This window comes from Polypterus senegalus, chromosome 1 (assembly GCF_016835505.1).
Source record: "Polypterus senegalus isolate Bchr_013 chromosome 1, ASM1683550v1, whole genome shotgun sequence".
Lineage (NCBI taxonomy): Eukaryota > Metazoa > Chordata > Cladistia > Polypteriformes > Polypteridae > Polypterus > Polypterus senegalus.
In genome coordinates this window covers 285,425,593-285,448,460 of record NC_053154.1, presented here as the reverse complement: position 1 = coordinate 285,448,460, position 22,868 = coordinate 285,425,593, and the positions used below count along the sequence as shown (strand labels likewise).

Below are 22,868 nucleotides of genomic sequence, written 5' to 3'. Positions count from 1 at the left end.
TCAAGAGTCAGGAATAATTGTAGCCCCTCAATATGTTTACATTTGCAGCAGAAGTATACAGCCTATACCTGCACATCTTTTTATTAAAGCCTTTTTACACTAGGCTACTTGCATTCTTTTATAAACCAGGATGAGGAAAATACACAAAAATGTAGTATACTGAGTTTCAACTACAAACTTCAAAGTGTATTTACTGGCATGGGGTACTTTTTTCTTTGTCAAAATTGTTTTAGCTGAGACCGTCACTCTATAAAGATTTAACACTCTGCTTCAAATACGTGCCATTACTTGAGCTTTTACATTTCTGTCTAGTTAAGAAGCCATCGATGCATACTAATTTAAAGGTACTTTGTTTCATCACATTTCCTAATATAAAAAAAAATCTAATTTCCATATAGTAAACTGCATTATCTAATAAAGCAGACAATCCAGTAATTCTACAGTTTAAACTACAATATGTAATAAAGCAGATAATGACATTCAGTTTATTTATTACTTTGCTAATGCATTTACTGTATATTTTATTATATAATGGTTTAAAAAATCTGAAGATTAAGTCTAGATAAGTAGTTCCAGGCTTGGCAGTCACTGGCAGAAATTCATATTTATTCTGCTCACCAGACATCTTATAATTGTATGTATCTGTAGCAGATGCCAAAGTCTTGAGTACTTCTTTATTTTGATGCTTTTTCCCCTTAAATGAATTGCCTACTTCAGTGATAACGGTGAACATTCTGGTGCCATCTGAGACTAATTATATGCATCATGTAATGAACATCAAGAGGGTCCTATTCTCATGGAGCACAAAGCTGGCAATTGCTTACTTGGGACTCAATTACTGAAAGAGACAAAATAACATAGAAGCCTCCAGTTGGCTCCTTTAGAGAGAAACAAAATAGCTGTAATCAGCTCCAGTTCATTGCTGTTATTGGTGTCCTTGTAGTTCTTAAAATTGGGTGTGCTATTCAGAAATGACTAAATTTCTTATATGGTTAAACTCATTATATAAGCATATTGAGATATATTTACTAAATTCAGCAGATAGCAGTTGGACCACAATTATAAATTCTTAAGGCATAAGGGCATTGCATTTATTTGTTTATCACTATATGATTTTGCCCTTAACATCCATATATGTCATTTTTATGATAATTATAACTTTGTTTTTTACATGATTGTTTTTTGATGTGTATATATATCCCCTTCCCATGGGCTCACCACCTATGGGAGAGGCCAAGGAGGTCGGATGCAGTGTGATTTGGGTGGTGGCCGTAGGCATTGACCTTGGCGGTCTGCTCCTCAGCAACAGAAGCTGGCTCTTGGGACGTGGAATGTCACCTCTCTGAAGGGGAAGGAGCCTAGATGGCATACCTTCTGGGAACTCCCTTGTACTGCTGGGAGACTTCAATGCTAACATGGGCAATGGCACTGAGACCTGGAATGGCGTGATTGGAAGGAATGCCCCCCATACCCCCCCCAACCCCCGATCTGAACCTGAGTGGTGTTTTGTTATTGGACTTCTGTGCTCGTCACGGATTGTACATAACGAACACCATGTTCAAGCATAGGGGTGTTCATATGTGCACTTGGCACCAGGACACCCTAGGCCTCAGTTCGATGATCGACTTTGTGGTTGTGTCGTCGGACTTGCAGCCACATGTCTTGGACACGGGTGAAGAGAAGGACAGAGATGTCAACTGATCACCACCTGGTGGTGAGTAGGCTTCGATGGTGAGGGAGGATGCCAGTCAGGCCTGGTAGGCCCAAACGTGTTGTGAGGGTCTGCTGGGAACATCTGGCAGAGTCCCCTGTCAGAAGTAGCGTCAACTCACACTTCCGGCAGAACTTCGACCACGTCCCGAGGGAGGTGGGGGACATTGAGTCCGAATGGGCCATGTTCCGTGCCTCTTTTGTTGAAGCAGCTGACTGGATCTGTGGCAGTAAGGTGGTTGGTGCCTGTCGTGGCAGCAATCCCCCAACCCGTTGGTGGACACCGGTGGTGAGGAATGCCGTCAAGTTGATGAAGGAGTCCTACCGGACCCTTTTGTCCTGTTGGTCTCTGGAGGCAGCTAATATGTATCGGCAGGCCAAGCAGAATGTGGGTTCGGTGGTTGCTGAGGCAAAAACTCGGGCATAGGAGGAGTTTGGGAAGGCCATGGAGAACGACATTCGGACGGCTTTGAGAAGATTCTGGTCCACCGTCCGGCGTCTCAGAAGGGGAAAGCAGTGCAGTGTCAACACTGTATATGGTGGGGATGGTGCACTGCTCACCTCGACTCGGGACGTTGTGGGTCGGTGGGGGGAGTACGTCGAAGACCTCCTCAATCCAACTAACATGCCTTCCAATGAGGAAGCAGAGCCTGGGGACTCGGAGGTGGGCTCCCCCATCTTTGGGACTAAGGTCACCGAGGTGGTCAAAAAACTCCTTGGTGGCAGGGCCCCGGGGGTGGATGAGATACGCCCGGAGTCCCTCAAGGCTCTGGATGTTGTAGGATTGTCTTGGTTGACACATCTCTGCAACATCACATGGACATTGAGGATAGTGCCTCTGGATTGACTGACCGGGGTGGTGGTCCCCGTCTTTAAGAAGGGGGACCGGAGGGTGTGTTCCAACTACAGAGGGATCACACTCCTCAGCCTCCCTGGATAAGTCTATTCAGGGGTTCTGGAGAGGAGGGTCCGTCAGATAGTCGAACCTCAGATTCAGGAGGAACAGTGTGGTCTTCGTCCTGGTCGCGGAACAGTGGACCAGCTCTACACCCTTAGCAGGGTCCTGGAGGGTGCATGGGAGTTTGCCCAACCAGTCTGTCTACACGTGTTTTGTTGACTTGGAAAAGGCGTTCAACCGTGTCTCTCTGGGAATCCTGTTAGCTCCGGGAGTATGGGGTGCCGGACCCCCTGATAAGGACTGTTTGGTCCCTGTACAACCGGTGTCAGAGCTTGGTCCGCATTGCCGGCAGTAAGTCGAACCCGTTTCCAGTGAGAGTTGGACTCCACCAGGGCTGCCCTTTGTCACCGATCCTGTTCATAACTTTTATGGACAGAATTTCAAGGCGCAGCCTGGGTGTTGAGGGGGTCAGGTTTGGTGGACTCAGGATTGGGTCACTGCTTTTTGCAAATAATGTTGTCCTGTTTGCTTCATCAGGCTGTGATCTTCAGCTCTCTCTGAATCGGTTCGCAGCTGAGTGTGAAGTGGCTGGGATGGGAATCAGCACCTCCAAATCTGAGACCATGGTCCTCAGCCAGAAAAGGGTGGAGTGCCCTCTCAGGGTTGGGAGCGAGATCCTGCCCCAAGTGGAGGAGTTCAAGTATCTCGGGGTCTTGTTCACAAGTGAGGGAAGAATGGAGCATGAGAGTGACAGGCAGATCGGTGTGGCGGCTACAGTAATGCAGGCTCTGCATCGGTCTGTCGTGGTGAAAAAGGAGCTGAGCCATAAGGCAAAGCTCTCAATATTCTAGTCGATCTATGTTCCTACCCTCACCTATGGTCATGAGCTATGGGTAGTGACTGAAAGAACGAGATCGCGAATACAAGCAGCTGAAATGAGTTTCCTTCGCAGGGTGTCTAGACTTTACCTTAAAGATAGGGTGAGGAGCTCAGTCATCTGGGAGGGGCTCAGAGTAGAGCAGCTGCTCCTCCGTATCGATGCCTCCTGGACGCCTCCCTGGTGAGGTGTTCCAGGCACGTCCAACCGGGAGGAGGCCCCGGTGAAGACCCAGGACACGCTGGAGAGACTATGTCTCCCGGCTGGCCTGGGAACGCCTTGGGATTCCCACGGAAGAGCTAGAAGAAGTGGCTGGAGAGAGGGAAGTCTGAGGATCTCTGCTCAAGCTGCTGCCCCCGCAACCCGACCTCAGATAAGCAGAAGAGGATGAATGGATGGATGGATCGATATATATATATATATATATGTGTGTGTGTGTATTGTGAGACCTTCAGCCCGGACACAAACAGACTGACACCGGCAGTTCTTAAAACATACACTTTTAATAAAGACAAAGTCCCCCAAGACACAAGTCCCACACACACACTGCTAGCCAAAGCACTATGTGATACTTTTACTCGTATTGGTATCCCTAGAGAAATCTTAACTGATCAAGGCACACCTTTCACTTCTCGCGTGATGAAACAATTGTGTGACAGCTTTGCTATTAAGAAACTGAGTACTACTGTTTACCATCCTCAAACGAATGGTTTAACTGAGCGATTTAACAAAACATTGAAACAGATGATCAGGCGAGTTGCTCATAATGATCCCACAACATGGAACACTGTCCTACCTTTTGTTTTGTACGCGTGCGAGAATCACCACAGGCGTCCACTGGCTTGAGTCCCTTCGAGTTGTTATTCGGCAGGCGGCCGCGAGGCATCCTGGATGTGGTACGTGAGGAATGGATAGGAAATGAGAGAGCAGCTCAAGGTCGAAGCTTTGCAGATCGACTAATTTCGTAGCAAGACAGAATTTCTATGCTTTCCTCTATTGCTGTGGAACACCAACAACGAGAACAGGAAACTCAGAAGCGTCTTTACGATAGGCGCAGCAAGCTACATGAGTTCAAACCTGGCGATCGTGTTTTGGTACTGGTTCCCTCGGATCCACACAAATTCTTAGCTAAATGGCAGGGCCCCGCCATTATTGAGGAGCGTATGAGTCCTGTAAATTACAAGGTTAGAATACCAGGCCGGCGCAAACCATTCCAGATTTTACACATTAACCTCTTGAAGGAATGGCACGACCGACAAGAGGTTAACACTTCCTTGGCTGCTGTTTCTCAGACCGATGTTACCATTGGTAACGATCTTACTGACACGCAAAAGACAGAACTGTTATCTTTGATAGAACGGAACACTGATGTCTTTTCAGATTTACCAGGCAAGACTAACATTACAAAACATAAAATTACCACTGAACCTGATGTTCGCAGACAGATGCGCCATTCGGATACCGGAAGCGCGAAATATTGTGTGAAGAGGTAAAAAAGATGCTGACACTGGGTGTAATTCGTGAAAGTAGAAGTGACTGGTGCAGCCCAGTCGTATTAGTCCCAAAGCAAGACGGTTCGGTTCGGTTCTGTATCGATTTCAGACGCTTGAATAAGGTCTCTAAATTCGATGCTTATCCCATGCCCCGTGTCGATGAACTGTTGGAAAAACTGGGTCAGGCGAGCTATATCTCCACACTAGATCTCACGAAAGGCTATTGGCAGGTGCCTTTAGAGGCTAGCAGTTGTGAGAAAACGGCATTTGCGACTCCTGACGGACTCTATGAATTTACAAGACTCCCGTTTGGTCTTCACGGGGCACCTCTAACTTTTCAGCGTATGATGGATCAGATCCTATGTCCTCATTCTGAATATTCCGGGGCATACCTTGACGATGTCGTGATTTTTAGCAATGATTGGAAAACACACTTAGAGCGGCTTCAAGCCGTTCTTGAAAGCTTGAGACAGGCTGGCCTTACTGCTAACCCTAAGAAATGTAAACTAGGCATGTCCGAGACTCATTACTTAGGCTATTCTATGGGCAAGGGTTTACTTAGGCCACAGTTAAGGAAAATAGAAGAAATGCTTGTTTACCCGAGACCTGAGACACAGAAACAAGTACGCGCTTTCTGGGGCTCGCTGGTTACTACAGAAAATTCATTCCAAATTTTGCACATAGAGCTGCTCCTCTTACAGAACTTACTAGAGGCAGAAAAAACGACCTATCTTGTGGACAGAAAATTGCGAACGTTCTTTCAATGATTTAAAAAAAGCATTGTCTTCTTACCCGGTTCTAAGGAACCCGGATTTCACAAAAGATTTTATCTTGCAAACAGACGCAAGTGCATTTGGTGTGGGCACAGTCCTGTCACAAATTTTTGATGGAGAAGAACATCCAATCACATATTTGAGTAGGAAATTACTTCCTAGGGAACGTAATTATTCTACAATTGAGAAAGAATGCTTGGCAATTAGGTGGGCTGTGGAAGCGCTTCGCTATTACTTGTGGGGACGAAACTTCACTTTGGTAACTGATCATGCTCCACTTCAGTGGTTGTACCGACAGAAAGATACAAACTCTCGTCTAATGAGATGGTTTCTGGGTTTACAACCTTACAGTTTCACAGTAAAGCACCGACCAGGTTCTGAACACGCCAACGGCGACGTATTATCCCGACTACATGAACTTGGTACAGAAAGTCGCTTGATTCACAGGAATGTGAATAAAGCTGAGGGGGAGGGTGTGAGCTGGAGGGCTGATCCCACCCCAAATAGATACAGATGCTCCTGGGAAAACCACAAACCCTGAAACACTGACTACCCTCACATTGCTCCTTATCCATGTAACGCGTAATACAAGCCTTGCACGGTACTCCGCCAACTTATAAGCCTTGCACAGCGCCTGTCAGTTTTGGAATTGATTGTTTGCTTTTATCTCTCTCTGCTCCTAGCGGAACTGTCATCTCTGACTTGTCATGGAGCACGTTTAAGCTCATGTGTTTGCGGTGTTTGAATAAAAATCCTTCTTGTTTCTACGACCTCCTGTGTCTCTGTGCAAATCTGTGACCCAAGTGTGACAAGATATATATATATAAATATACACACAAGGGACGTTAAAAAAGTTTCCAAACTTTTTTAACTCTGTTTATTAAGAATTTCAAAAACAAATTCCATCACTTTTCTACATAGTCACCTTCATTTGTGATGCAATTTTCCCAGTGTCTTACTGACTTTTGAATGCCCAATTACTACTCATCCTGCCTTCACTGTTTCCAACGAAAATACAAAAAAAGCAGGAACTTTTTGAACGTCCATTGTATAGGTATATATACCTATTTTGTGTCTTTAGATTCTCCACTTTTTAATTTGCTTTATACGTTTTTCTATATCCCAAACTTATAGTTGAAGTAGAGTAGAACATCTTAAATGAAATGTCATTGTGTGGTGTCTTCTGAAAATGTTAGTTTTTATTAAAATAGAAAACAAAAAAGGTTTAGATTGTAATGACTTGATTTTTTTATATTGTCTCTAAATTGGCTACAGGGTCCTGAAGCAAATGGCTACCTCACAGGCAGGTCCAACTCCAGAGATATTGATTTAAATCGAAACTTTCCCGACCTCAACTCTTTGATGTATTACAATGAGAAAAGTGGCCACCAAAACCATCACCTACCATTGCCTGATAACTGGCAACAGCAGGTACATTTTTCACTTTTCAAGACAAAGGAAATAGTTTGCTTTTTGTAGAATACCATAATTATGATTGTGGTAAACTAGGAGAAACCTATGTAAGGTGTTTTTTTATTTTGTTATATCCATGATTTGATTAACATATCTTTTTTCTCACAAGTGAAAATGTATTTATGTATAGTACCTGTATACTGTATTTATGGTTGTATTACTAATGTGTTAGGCATTAATCTTGGGGTACCTTCCTGAATAGATTCTAAAGTAGCATGCATGCTTCACAAAGACTGCTCTTGAGTACTGAAGTGCATTAGCAGTGTCACTTGGAGAATGTCACATCAGTATTTGTGTGTCTACATGTTATACAACACTATACAATGCTCTTCAGAGGGTAAACTTGTGTTAAATCATAATTTACTAATCGATAATTAGGCTTCAACCTGGGGACAAATAAAGTTCTATCTATCTATCTATCTATCTAATCAATATAATCTGCTCACCCATAAATGGATGTTGTGTGTTAATTTGATATAACAATAATGCAAAATCCAGGGTGATCTGAGTTGTTTAGCCCATTTTTTTCTTCTCACACATTTCAGCATAGCTTCTCAAGATCATACTATGCCAGTTTGCTGCCGACCTTTGATCGCATTACAAATTGTACATGCATCCTTCACTGCCTACTGCAAAATGGGTTAGGAGGGCAGAATTAAAGGTCCCCTGTTGGTGACTTTATCTTAGTAGTTCATGCTTGCACCTTTGTTATTCCAACAGGATTGGAATTGTTTCTGTTATCTTAAACTATGCCTTTTTCTTTTTTTTTCTCCAATGGTTGTGTATCATTTTAATATAAGCAACCAATGGTAATGCTTACTGACATTTCAAAATAAAGTAATTACATTATGGAAATAAGACGTGCATGTTAGGTGAATTGGTATTAGCTGAATTGGCCCTAATTTTTTTTTGTATTAGTGTATTTATCCTGCAGTAGACTGGCGTCCTGTCCAGGGATTGTTCCTGCCTTGTGCCTGATACTAGCTGGAATAGGCTCCTGCTTCCCTGTTACCCTGCTTAGGATAGGCAAGTTTGGAAAAAGAATGGATTTTCATGGCAGTTTAGAATTTTAAACCAATATTCTGGTCATTTTCAAAATGTTACATATATGAATATCATAGCATTTTGAAACTTGCTTAATTCAGTGTTTCAAGGGTTTTGCTGTGCATTGCCTTGCCTTGCCGGCACATGCAAGCAGTCTGATTGTCTCATTATCAGTCTGGTGCAGCAATCAGGTGATCATACCTTCAACCACTTAAAAGGGGAGTACAAGGAATCGGGGAAAAAAAGACAGAGACAAAAATAGAATGAAGGTTAGCGAGCGAGCTCAAGAGCAGGAGCAGAAGCAGGCAGCTATGTGGAGAGCCTCTGAAGGGAACATGTGGCCAATGCCCAGGGGACTTCTGTAGAGGATCGCGCCAGCTGAGGGACTCAATGAGCTGGAGTAACCAGTTGGTGCAGGTGGCTTTCTGCAGAAGTCCAGGAAGGCAGCAGGAGTCAGAGGTTCAGATTGGAAGCTTCAGTGTGCGTGCCATGGCATTTGAGGTTTGGAGTGGGAGCTTTGCTGTAGCCATGGAACGACCGGGACCTGCACCTGTGAAAGGTTGGCTGTGTCTGTTAGCTGGGCTACTCCTATGCTGAAAGGCACTGTACAGGGTGAGCAGAGGAGATGTCGATTTTAAAGGGATGCACAGAAAACTTGCTTTTTAAAAAGTTTTCTGCCTGTGTTTTAACCTTTGAATGCATTTATTTATTAAGAGTTTAACCTCTACTTTCACTTTTATGGATTATTTATTGACATTTGAAAGCACTGCACTTTTGCTCACTGTTTTGGTTTTGGAGTGATTTTAATAAAAGCACTAGCGTACTTTTGCACCTATCCATTGGTTAGTATGTGTTTGTCCTCTTCTGACAAGCTCATCTGGTCATGACTAACGACAGTGTCGGGTTCAAGAGGCTCCCAAAGACGAAGTGGGAGCATGATTCCAACCTGCACTGTCACAGGGCTCAGGAATGATTTCCAGTAAGTCCTATATCTGAGTTGTAGTTCCCCATCTGGCAGCCCGGGTCTCTTTGTGTTCCTTTGCCATCATATTTTTTTAAAGGGGCAGGCTCTCTTCATTTCTGCATCAGCAAACACACAATTTCCACTGTGTTCCCTTCTTACAGATGGGGGAAATGATTACAGTTTCCTTTTTGTTCCTCACAACCTTTGTAGTAGCTTGGTGCCCTCTGAGTAATCTGGGGTATGTAAAGATCATGGGGTGTGTAACTTCCTATAATTCCTCCCTATCATGTAATGGAAATTCAAGATTTTTCATCATTTTTTTCTTTTTAAAATGACACCATGGTCCCATTACTCTTGGCTTCAGGGTATATGTGGTGACCACTTTAGACCACCTTACCACCTGCTGGGTTGCCTTTCTTTTAGACTCATGGTTGGCATTACCCAGTTCCTACCAATTTGTAGAAATGCATCACAAAAATATATAAATATAAATGTGTTATGTTCAGTTTGTGACTTACCAGAAAGGAATGTTTAGAAGTGCTTTACACAGTCTGCTCAATCCAGGTGTGGGCAGGTTAAGAATTATAGCGGCAGATATTTTGTGTATTTAAATAGAGATCATCTAAGACTAATTATATACAATTTTCTGTATGATGCATTTATTCATCCTGTTGTGGAAAACTGTGCTGAATGTAATTGCATGTTATACCTAAAAATATAGCACTGGACTTTTGCTGATGGTTGCAAGACTAGTCTGAAAATATTACAGTAATGAGCAGAGTACTATTACCCATTTTAAGGATCACAGTCTAATATCATATATTTCACTAGAATCGGCCCAACAATGTTTTCAACAGCTTTTATGTATAGTGGTATAGTGACATTTTGTGTAAAATATCAATGCTATTATGGTTATAAATACATAATTAGCTAATTGTTATACTGAAATAAATTAATATGGCTTATTTTTTCAAGTGTACTTACTATATATAAATGACTATACAGTGTGATTGCCTATTGTGAGTGCCTATTGCAATGGTTAATTCAGTATACTTGTGATATTTTGATATATTCATACTATTTGTTAGCTTAATTCAAATTTCCCTTAGAAGAAAAAAAATCACTCGTACTGTAATTACCTTTTTATTGTCACAAAATTTTAGAAGAAAAGTTTGGGTAATTTTTGGATTCAGATGATAAAATTAGATATTATCAATATAACTGTCTTACAGTGGATGTGTATAACGTATAATGACATTTTCCCACAATTTTCAACTACAGGTACCCTACCATTATTGACAGTGTACAGATATATTAAGGAAAAGCTAAATTAATTAAAATATAACTAGTGTACATCATTAGATGATCATGTGTTTAAGGTATAGAGTGTATGCATTAAATCACTGTGAGTAAAAGGCATTAAACAAAAAACAAGTGAACCTCCTTCTGAAGCTGGAGTTTGCTTTGATTTGATTTTTCTTCTTTCATTTTTCAGGTTGAGCCAGAAACCCTCTTTGTAATCAGGTGGATGAAAAATTACAATTTTGTTTTGTCAGCAAACTTGCACGGTGGAGCTGTGGTAGCAAATTATCCATTTGATAAGTTAAGGGACTCTAGAGTAAGAGGTGTTCATAAAGCAAGATATTCAGCTACTCCAGATGATCTGCTATTTAAACAGGTAATAATGTGTTTTTCAGTCAAAATACAAGCTACAGACCTGTCTAGTCAGCACAAAAATCTAGCCAATAGCCCTGCGTTTGTTGTTTTTACAGTTTTCTCAGCTTCAGCAAAAATACTTATTGTCATGGAAGTGACTAGGCAATAACTGCTTATAAAATTAGTATTTTACAGGGTAGAAAGATGTCAGGATGTAGTACAGGATAGCAGACCATGTACATTATTACTAGTAAATGATGCATGGGACACATTTAGAGTTACACTGTAAGGTCATTTCTATCTTGACACAGAATCAAAGGAGAAAAGATATCTAAATATGTTAAAATAAAAACTCATATGAAATGCCTTTGACTGTAGGGCTCTTATTAAATACATCAAATGGCTTTCACTGTAGCTGCTAAATACTTGTTAATACTTCCATCTTTTACTTAACATCATTGGGGTAAACATACTCTGTTAACACTAAGATAGATAGATAGATAGATAGATAGATAGATAGATAGATAGATAGATAGATAGTATTTAAAAAGCCAAGCATCCATAGTGATTCCACTGCTTTTTATGGCTATTCAAGTCTAGTTTTCAGTGTTCAAAAATGCAGTAATACCTCAGAAAATGAAGATAAGAATAAAAATATTTTGTGATCTGTTTTTAGAACTAAGAGCATAATATATATAGGGAATAAACATACTCCATACATCTTGAAAGAAAATTATTTGTCCACAACACTTATAGACGAAAATTCAAAAGCACAAAATGTATGTGCCAATAATCTCAGTTTGCAATTAAGACAAACCTCATTCCCTTATGTAATGGTGAGTGGGAGGACCTCTTTCTTGAATGACATAAAAGGTTCACTTTCCACCACACTAAAAGGTTAAAAGCTGAAAGGTTTTTTACGTGAACAATATGTTTTGCCTGATTTCTGGTAATATATGTGCGGGACTGGCTATGATTAAAAAACATGGGCTATAGAGTACATCACCGATTGTGTTCCTTGTATTCTGGGTACTTCATCCTAACCATAGACCACAAAATGTTATTATGCGTAAGCCATTGTTCATTAGCTGGATTTCTTCCATCAGTTCCTTCTGAATAGCCCCGACTATACCAAATTTGCTGGTTGTATGCTACCTCTTACCCTAGGTGGCGTCATACCAGTTCCTCAATGTATTTCTTAGAAATGCCACACCCAAATACTATAGTTACCTAATGGCCAAAGTGACAGAATCTGTGAGGCTATAGTGAGTGAAAGATTTTAACATTTGACTTCTGAGGAAACACTTGTTTTTCTAAAGGTTTTGCTTTGGAGAAGAGAGATTAGAATAATAAACTCATCAATTTTTTCGGCAAACATAGATTAAACTTTCTGTTTAAAATTCTTGAGGTTAACTGTTTATAGTTGATTTAGTATTAAAGCCTCGCAATCACAAGATCAAGAAAATTATAATCTAGTATGTGGTGACTGGTACTGTTAAGTGAGATTGAAACCTCTCTTGGGTCTATTTATATGAAGCTAGTTTTTGTGTACTGTTCCTCCTTGACTCTTCTATTTGGATTTCAAAAAGCAGTACAATAATGATGGTCCTTTCATGTAGAACCATGAATAACAAAGAGTGTAAAACTTGTTTGAAATTACTGAGCTTCTAAAGGCTCAATGCATAGCTTACCTGTCATCAAGGGGCAGAGCATTAAAGAAAAAAATTGTTTATATATTTCTGAAGTTAATAATACATAAACATTATAATACATCAGACATAAAAAAACACATCACCTGAACATTTTCTTTATAGCCTGACATCAGCTGTGCTCAGATACCCTGTACTTTTGCAAGTTGAGGGCTGTTACAGAAATGTCAAAAAGGTTTATCTGACAGGAAAACAATAGTTCTGCTGCATTCTGATAGTTAGTAGCAACTGAGAGACCCAAAAATGATGTGGTGATACCCTAATAAGTCCTGTTTTAAGCCTAACAGTAAAAAGCTAACAAGAATCCAATGAAGTGATCCACAGATATCTCCATTCACCCTTTCAAAGCTAAAATTAACTTAAACATCAGACACACACCACATTTAAATTTGTTGTGTGTATATATATTGTGAACTTTGACCCGGACACACACAGACGGACAACATAGTTCCACCACACACTATTTATTTACACTATTTACAAATTACGTGCAACCCAAAACCCCATTGCCTCTAGCACCGATTCCCCAAAGTCCAGGGCTCACAGTCTCTGTGCCTTTCTTTCTGGCCGCCTCCAGTCCTCTCTCCAGCTCTGTTCTCTTCCACCCGACATCCACTGCTCACTGAAGGGAGGCGGCCCCTTATATATGATTCCCGGACAAGCACCAGGTGTTCCCGGCATTCTTCCCTTGGCCACACCCCAGCGTGGTGGAAGTGCCGGCTGTCCTCCCGGCAGCTCTCCGGGTGTCCTCCAAAGTCTTCCCCCCGGCATTTCCTGGTGTGGCGGAAGTGCCGGGCTCCCGGGATATACCGGCATCGGGGCGCCGCCTGGCGGTGGCCACGGGTCCCTACAGGGCTGGGCTTCCAAGCCCTTTACCTGAGGCCCCCAACATAACCAGGACAGTATATATACAGTAGAACCCCGCGAAGTCGCGATTCAGAATTTGCAGCCTCAGTCATTCACGGATTTTTCCTTAGAATCTATCTAATAATTGTTAGTGGAAAGCTCAACTATCCTCCGCAATTTTTATGTCTTTTTTCATGGCAATATTATACTGTAGAGAGAACAGGAAGCAACTGTAGAGGAAAAGGTGGGTTGGGATGGTGAAAGTAGCCAATAGAATTTGAAACTGTAACTCCCAGCAGTCCTTGCAGTGACTGTGATTGGTCTTCTGCTGAGGGTGGTGAGCAAAAGCAAAAAAAAAAGTTTTTGTAATTTGTGTTTCAAGTTCCTGTCTCTCTGTCTGCCTTCTGTTGGGTTACCTGTACTTATTCGTTCTGTCCTGGATCATTTCGTGTACTGTGTACATGAGAACTGTAAGTTGATTCATGGCCATCCTGCAAAGAAAGGAGCGCCCCTGACCCTGTCTACCTGTCTTCACCATTTCAGGAACTAGCGGTAGGACTACATTCCCATTCAATATGTGGATCTCTGGACTATCTATTTTCATCATTACATTTCATCCGTTGCCGTTTTTCATGAACGTTTTTCATGATTTACTGTGTGTGTTTTGTTTGTGCTTTGTTGTATTTAATGTGTAATTGGTGTAAGGGGAATAGGGGTGGTATTGTTGTTTTCATTTATTTCATTTGTTTTCATTACATTCATTATTTGCTGTTTGATTACTGGTTTGGTCTTGTTTTTGTCTCTGTTTGCGAGTGCGTGCGGGTCGGCTCAAGGTTGGGTGGGTGCCTGAAATTTCCACCATAAAAATAAATAAATTGCCGTCTTCTCGACGGTGTGAATCTTAGCAGCACCAGACCACTACAGCGTTATTCATTTCTCCTTGCTGCTGATTGACTGTGATGCATCTCCAACTGAGTGTTCTTGTGTTTTCCGTTTTGTTCGTCTTAACCCTTAAACCACCACATCTGGTTATAGTTGTTTCCCAGTGCTATTTGCGAGCACGCAGGAGCTGATCAGTCAGTGCCGTACATTCGTTGAGCAGCCAGCTCATGACCACTGCCAGCCCCTTGTGAGCAGGGGGGGGCTGAACACTCCCCTAGAAGACACGGACGCTCCTCAAAAAAACCCTCTTAAAAAACGCTGATAGACTGCTTTCACATTGCTCCCTTACTTGCTGGGCTTACTTGCGGCTGCTCTGTCGCGTGATATGCTTCTCACACGACACTACACATGCTTAAAAGCCTGAACAGCACCTGTCCTTTTTAGCTGATTGGTTTGTTTCTCTCTTCTCCCCCAGACATCCTCTGCTCCTGTTGGGGGTCGTGCTTCCATTGTGCTCCCTTATGATGTTTGTCTATTCTTTAATCGAGAACTAACTGCATACTGGGCTCGTTTTACTTCTGAAAGAGACATGTTTGTTTGAAGTGTTTGAATAAAGTTCCTGTCTCTACAATCTCCTGTGTTTCTGTGCAATTCTGTGACCCAAGCGTGACACCCTGCAGCACTACAGCCTCACTGTCTCTGGGATTGAGCCATTGCATTAGACTAGCCTGCCAGAATCAGTGCTTACCTCTATGTGCTTGAGTGCAGACAGTTCAAGCACAGTTGGCTCAGTGATTTACTGAATTTTCGTCCATGGCGTCAGTTTCACCTTGTACATATTGTTCCAGTAGTTTTTTAAATAGTTTTTACAGTTCATTAGCAGTGTGTAAAATGATCAGTGTTGTGATGCTCTTTGCATGAAAAAAATGTGTTCCATTAAAATTTCACTTTTTCTTTGTGAATTGTGAGGTTTACGTAAAGTGCAGCAAAAATGTATTTGCCGTCCAGGGATGCATTAACCTCCAAGTATGTGGCAGTTTAAGGGTTAAAGCCCCAAGATGCCACCAAAACGCCCTGCACCTTCTAAGGCTTCTGGCAATGAAAATGCGCTCACATGAATTACAGTATATATAGCGGTAACATCAGTATTTTACATTCTAGCACTGCGGGTGACATATAAGTACAGTACTGTACAGTATACGGGTTTACCTTTACATTCTTTTTTTAGGTAATGTATTAAGCTGAGGTTGAAATGAAATCAAAGTGTTTTGGGGACATATTTAGGGTTTAAACTATTAAAATAGGCATTTTTTTAACCACATCCAAAATTCACAGTTTTTCACAGGTATTCTAGGAACGTAACCCCAGCGAATTTTAGGGGTGTACTGTGTGTATATATATATATATATATATATATATATATATATATATATATATATATATATATATATATATATATATATATATATACACACTTGTGTATAAACAAAAGGAACAAGGTATCCATAAAGCAAAAGACATGCAGGAGACACAACTCTCTTGATGCAAATTGTGGCTTCTGAACATCAACCACTGCTTATGTCACATGCTAAAATTAATGGCAATCTCAATGAGCACCTCCACATGCAAGCTAGCACATCAGATGCTAATGTAAAAAAACAATATGGTGAGGCAAGCAAATACAGGAAGCGGACAAGTGATTAATAATAATTGAATGGTGAAATCGGTGTAGTGCCTCTTAGGGCATAAATCATTCATGACGATACGTACGTTCTGTACTGAAATGCATACACTCCATTCTGAAAAACATAAACTGTATATTAGTGTGTATGCTCCAAAGTGACATACATATGTTATATACTGAAATGTATGCACTATATAGTGACACTTTTCCGGTGTATATTGGAAGTCTTATGCTATGTACTGAAACACATAAAATCTACACTGAAATGTATAGACTTTATTTTGAAACCCTCAAACATGTAGACCATATACTGAATCTCAATACTCAATTTTAGAGTATAGGTCATTCATAATGAATGCAAGCAGAGTGTAATTAAGTTACAGTTTGTTTCTGAGGAATTTATAAGTCAGTTCCTGCCCTGCACATCATACTACTGGGTCAGACTTTGTCTCATCCTAATACACCCAATGCATACTGGATTAAGCAGCTTTGAGAATGGAATTAGTTGGAATAAAAAAATGAAATCATATAGTCTAGCTGTAAAATCATGATCACAACTGGCATGGAGTTGTGAATAACATAATAGTACCCTTTAATTGAGGAATCAGGTCCAAGTTCACCTAACCCACTTGACGTAGAATTGATGGCTTAAGAAGGGCACAGTAAGGGAAAAAAACTTTTTTTAACTAAGTAGTGAGCAAAATATGTATGAAATATGGCAGATACATCAGAAAAAAATGTGATTATTTAATAGGTATTTAAGCACACGTTTAAAGAAATGGGGTAAGCAAAGGAGCACACAGTTTGAAATCCTTTATGTGTTTTGAATTCGGTTGTATTAAATACATCCCTAGGTCTTTAGAAGGGTTTCAGACTGTAAAACATTTAAAATGCAAATTATGTTAGATAGTGTATATGAATATGTATGCTATAAAAAAATAATAAAGCTTTGAGTTATTTACTAATATGACTTTACTTAAAGACATGATGTTAAGCTGTTAATTAATAATTTGTCAAAATAATATTTAATATACAAATTTTGTAAATGATACAAACAACAAACTACAAATGATAAAATCTGCAATTTTGATTAAAAAGTCACTCACCATAATTTCTAGAAATAACTTTTTTTTGGTTTATTCAAGCTGGCAAGGACTTACTCATATGCTCATGGTTGGATGCACTTAGGCTGGAACTGTGGAGATTATTTTGAGGAAGGTATCACAAATGGGGCCAGCTGGTACTCTCTTTCTCGAGGTACTGTATTATGATCTTTTCTCCATTATTTATTTGTGTCCTTTACAACATTACTGTCATGATCATGGTTTTTGATCACATTTTCATATAAAAATAAGAAATTATAAAGAACACAATTATGTTAAATCCTAAAATCATTTTTGTTATGAATAGTAGTTAAAAATTAGTATTTCTACATTGTTGTAAGTTGTATTCCTTTTGAATAATAAATGCCTGTCCTTGCGTTAAATGGGTACATAATGAAATGTTTTGTGTCATTAATGAACATAGCTTTTTCATTGTAGTAATAGAATGATTGTGATTTAACATATAATAAAAATATGTACATATTTAATAATTACTCTCATGTAATTTTAATAACTTTTAAACATGTTTATCTCCCTCTTTAAGGCATGCAGGATTTTAACTATCTCCATACCAATTGTTTTGACATCACCCTGGAGCTGAGCTGCAACAAGTTTCCCCCAGAGCAGGACCTAGAGAGAGAGTGGCTGGGGAATAGGGAAGCACTTGTCTCATATATAGAACAGGTAAGGGAGGTATTACATTTTGTACATTAGCTGTTTCAAAAAGTATGTGAAAATCCAAATGCTTGTAAAACATTTGTAGAGTTAAAGATAAAATACACTGCATAGATTTGACAAGTAAAATAACAAAATTTGATTCATTTTAGGTCCATCAAGGTATTAAGGGAATGGTGTATGACGAAAACAACAATGGTATTAGGGATGCTACTATCATAGTGGATGGAATTAACCATGACATCATATCTGGTACATGCTTACTGTTGAATACAAACAATGTAAAGCTGCTGAATGCTGGGAATTGAATTACTATGCATACACTTATTTTTCAGGTGCTGCTGGAGATTACTTCCGTCTTCTTTTGCCAGGAACCTACACAGTAACAGCAAAGGCAAAAGGGTACAAGTCTCAGACCAACACAGTAACAGTGGGCCCAGCTGAAGCCACAGAAGTAAGTAAGAAGGTGCATCAGGGCATCAATCTGTATTTTTACTGCATCTTTATTTGGAATAACATCATGCAGAAATGTATGCATAAACCAAAATGTTTCAAAAGGAAACACAATAGCACATAAAGTCCATTTAAAATTAATTGGAATAATATTGAATAAATTGAGCATATCTGTTCTTTACATACTAGTGGAGAAAAGACAAGTCTAGATAAAGATTAGTTTAAAGTATAAAAGTTGAGAAGTAGCACTAGTTAAATGTTTAAATTTATCCATTTTTTGCTTAACATAAAGATTGCCTTACTGGAAAGCATGAAGATTAAGAAACTAGAGGTAAATGAAACAACCACTTAGTGAGAAGGCAAGCCAAAATATTATAACATTGTCTTGGGGTTATAATAAGTTACTGGGTGTTTACAGAATATTTAAGACTGCACCACACCTTTGCTTTATACAAGTCATTTTGGGAATCAGAGCAGATGTTTTTAAAGTTTGTTTTCCTTCCTGACACCAACACCCTTTAAAAACTCTGCTGTAACCTTGGAGGTAAAAGGATTTTCTTAAATTTTCATAAACATATGTGAAAGGTATGAAACAAGAACTGTTTTTTGGATTTGGACTTTAAACAGCCATATGACAAACTTATTAAACACAGAAAAAACATTGTAGGGAATGTTGCAATGAAAACAGTACACATGTAAAATATGAAGTGCTTTATCATCAATGGTACCAATAATCTTACTTTTCTGCCAAGAATGTATTTGGAAATTTTAAATTGGTGGTAGTTTTGTTAAACTGAGGAAAAATTCTGAAATTTAATATGCATTCTTTAAATTAACTGCTGTTAATTCTCCACAGTTAAATATTCCTTAAACAGAAACTTATGAAAGGCAGATAGACCACTTTAAGCTCTAAGAAGTTTAAGTAGTAAGCACAGTTTTTATAAAATTGTCATCTTGTTAGTAGACAAGTTATTATTGCTTAATATTTAAATTGTAGCGGTCAGCAACCCCACAAGTCTTTGAACATAGCAAATATAGAACAGCTATCAATTAGTAAAAAATTCCCAATTAGCCTACTTTGTAACATACAGTATATCCACAAATGTTTTATGTAAGGTATTTACTTAAGAGTGTGCCGTTCTTTTAAAAGAAGCAGAAAAAAATAATATTGATGTGTGAGGGATTTGTCCCTAGAATAGATTGTCACCCAATCCAGGACTGACTCCTGCAACCAGTAAAAAATCTGATTTGGCATAAGCCATCCTAATCTGGGGTGTTCTTAAGAAACGTTATGGTTTACTTCATGAGGTAAAAGTACATAATAAACAAGAATAGTTGCTTCATATTTTTGAAATATTAAGATGTGTGCTTCAACTTAAATGTTTAAAGTCCTAATATTCTCAATTGTAATAAAATTTTGTCATTTTTCATCCTCTGATAGAGGTCAACAAAGGGCTTGATCCCTAGTAAAGGATCAGACTTAACAACATATGTTTAAGATGATACCCACTATGTTTGAAATTTGTCCCTTTTTGTCAGAGTGTGACTGGCTCTTAGAGGTCTAGGCTCACTGGTAAAGAGTAACATATCACGTTAGTGATCAGCAAACTCAACATAGCATAAAATGACACTCCACATTTCTGTATTACCCATCCTTATTTTTTCAAAATTTTGTGAAAAGAAGTAAAATTGACCCCCTGTAACCGATTAGGAGGTGAACCTCTGGGGTCAGCTGCGCAACTTAAAGCCTTTCTATTCATTTTGCTTTAGTCATCTATTGGTTTATTCTTAATCATAAGGGTGTCCAAAAATGCCCTAAAAATGAACTTTGTTTGTAAGTACACATGAGGATGAGTTAAACGGTATATCATATGTGGGGATTTTCTCATACCAGTGAAACAAAAGTCACTGAACAAAAAAACCTGAAGTAATTTTAGAGTGTTCATAAGCAATTTGTATGAACACAAAAGAATTAGCAGGTTTAAGAAGTAAGTAAATTAAAAAGTATACTGATATCATTATTATACTGTATACTTAATGGCTTTTATAAATATTATAATTGTGTTCATATTCTTACATCAGATAAGTATCGGATAACATGAACCTTTAATGATAAATTAATAGATTTCTGTTTCCTTTCTTTTGAAATTTCAGCTACACTTTTATCTAAAAACTGACACCAACGAAAAGGAAAGAAGTCCAGGGAAGAACAAAAACGTACTTGGCAAAATTTTTCCAGGAAAAGGAGGTCCCAGATGAGGAGAAAGGAAGTTGACTGAAACGTGACAGAGTGAGCGACTTTGCTTTACTGTGCAGTAATGGTCAGATAAAGACAATGGACCAAAGCATTTGAAAACTTTGAAGTTGTTTCAGAATTATTTATCTTTTTAAAAACACAGTGAGAAAAAGTGCAAGAATTAATTATTTTATTAAATATGTTCTATTTATATGCAACACACAAACAGTATGTATTTATGCAAAAAATGAACACAAAAACTGCACAAAACTACAGTGTGAACTCAGGTCAGTATAACAAATTGTACAGTTTCTTTAGAAACCAATCTAAATTAAAGTTATCATTAAGTATTTTGTAGAGTTTTAACCTACAGAAAGAAATAAACTGTAGACACCTTTAAGAAATATTTACTGTATATGATATGTTTGATTGGCAGAATGTTTTAAATTTGTTTTATTTCAAAAGCTTCATTAGATTTCATGTATATTTACATTTGAAATTGAACTTTTACTAGTTTTAAAGGCATATGTTGTATGTGATTTGTAATTCAAGATCACCTTACTGAATTAATAATCAATCAGCCTAAATAAAATTTCTGTTACAGATTTCTAGTAAAAACCAAGTGAAGTTTTGAGTGTTCTGATATAAATGCTTTATAATAATTGTACTATTTTTAAAAATGTATTTAAAATCACATCAGTGTTTCTTTTATTCTTTCACATTAAAGGCTCTTCCTGTGTAAAAATTAGTGATTCAAAAGATTAGGAACAAAAAACATATATTTACATTGTCATAAATAAAATGTAGTAGTAATATTTAATGAAAGTCAAATTAGCTACATTTGCAAAAGGAACTGGTAGTGGGTCATGTCCAATACCTTCAAGCCTAGTTACCTAATAAGACTCAAAAACATTTCACGGTTTTGGATTACATCAGCCTGATTTATTTTTAACTAGTTAGGTTTGGCTTATTCTGTGAGGCACACCTCTGTACCAAGCAGAATGAATCTCCCATGGGTAAGACTGAATCTTTGCGGAATGAAGTAGAATTTAATTCTGCACAAGTGAGAACCACAAAACCCAGGTTTTCCAAGAGACTTGTGTTTTGAGGCATATTTTTGTTTGTATTTTACACCAACATGCCTGAGCAGCAGATATTGGAACAGTCAAATGTCCACATTGCATTTACTGTTTTATCCAAGGCAACTTTTGAGACACATTTGGTTGCATTCCCTTTTTGTTTTTAGATAAAGAAATAAAGAAGTATATGAATTAATAAATGAAATTCCAAAAATGGTAAATAAGAATAAATCAATATGTGCTTAAATAATACAGATACAGTATACTGCAAAGTAATAGATTAAGCATAGTTATTAATTTTGGATTTTTTTAAGTCTTTAATGATAAGTCTGATGCTATGGTCATATAGCCAGGACCGACAGAAAAAAATTAATTCCAGGTGATGAGAATACTGGAGAAAAAAATCATTTGTAATTTTATAAAAAAAAGGACTGTCTCTCAGTATAGACTGCTGCATTGAAACCAACTTTGGTATTTCATAATGGGCTGTTAATTTAGTTTTCCCCCATTTATGTTCAGCCTTCTGACAATCTCACTTAAATTCAGACACTATGTTTTAACAGTGGAAGAGTTCTTTTTTTTTTCCAGAAGCTACTATGTGACTTGTATCTGTCACATTAGCATTAAAGTTTTCCACCTTACTGTTTACATTGCTGGCTGACAAGCACCACATCAGATTATTGTAAATACGTAAAATGCAGAAGTTGTCAGATATACTAATATCCATGACTTGCCTCAAGTCAATTTTTAATCCTTTTGAGACTACTAAATCCACCATGTGTCCTCCCTTATGTGTAGGCTTGTTGACGTGCTGAATAGGATTTAAAAAGTACAGTAAGTTGCTTTGGGGATTCACTGATTATCTACATGAAAACTGAAATTGCTTACTATTAGGAAGCTATCATAATACTAAAAATACCCACACTAAAATGACCAAAAATGCTTATGACGCCTACATTTGCAAACACTGAGCATGCGCATATTGGTGGAAACAGGAAGAGGAAGTGTTTTTCACGCTAGACATTTATTTGCAGCTTCATTTTCCACATGGAGAACAGCAGTGGCAAATGCAAAAAAATAAAAACAAAACCTTTTGTTTGGACCCTGGATAAGATGGAATAGTTATTCAGAGTACAACAAGACAATTTTTTTCTTGTTTAGCCCAAAATCACACAAGTAGTGCAGCAATGGGCTTTAACAGGTGCTGTTTTTTGACAGCCTCCCAGCCTTGACTCACTAAGAAGACAAGAAAAAAAACTCTCCCAAAAAAGCTCTTTCACTTTGGTTTTAATGTTTGTTTATAATTTTAGCAT

General features: G+C 38.6%; 1 protein-coding gene across 2 annotated transcripts in view; it reads left to right on the top strand.

Annotated features, from left to right (window-relative positions):
- cpn1 (carboxypeptidase N, polypeptide 1) overlaps positions 1 to 22,868 on the top strand; it is a 50,695-nt gene that overhangs the window by 15,158 nt on the left and 12,669 nt on the right. The window contains exons 3-9 of one of the 2 annotated variants that reach the window (XM_039776123.1): positions 7,027 to 7,182; positions 10,728 to 10,910; positions 17,155 to 17,266; positions 17,657 to 17,796; positions 17,940 to 18,039; positions 18,123 to 18,241; positions 20,395 to 20,530. In XM_039776123.1, the coding sequence (XP_039632057.1) occupies positions 7,027 to 7,182; positions 10,728 to 10,910; positions 17,155 to 17,266; positions 17,657 to 17,796; positions 17,940 to 18,039; positions 18,123 to 18,241; positions 20,395 to 20,499 (915 nt within the window). In that variant the 3' untranslated portion in view covers positions 20,500 to 20,530. Of the gene's footprint in view, positions 1 to 7,026; positions 7,183 to 10,727; positions 10,911 to 17,154; positions 17,267 to 17,656; positions 17,797 to 17,939; positions 18,040 to 18,122; positions 18,242 to 20,394; positions 21,099 to 22,868 lie in introns of those variants that run through there. The other variant, XM_039776114.1, reaches the window with a different exon arrangement.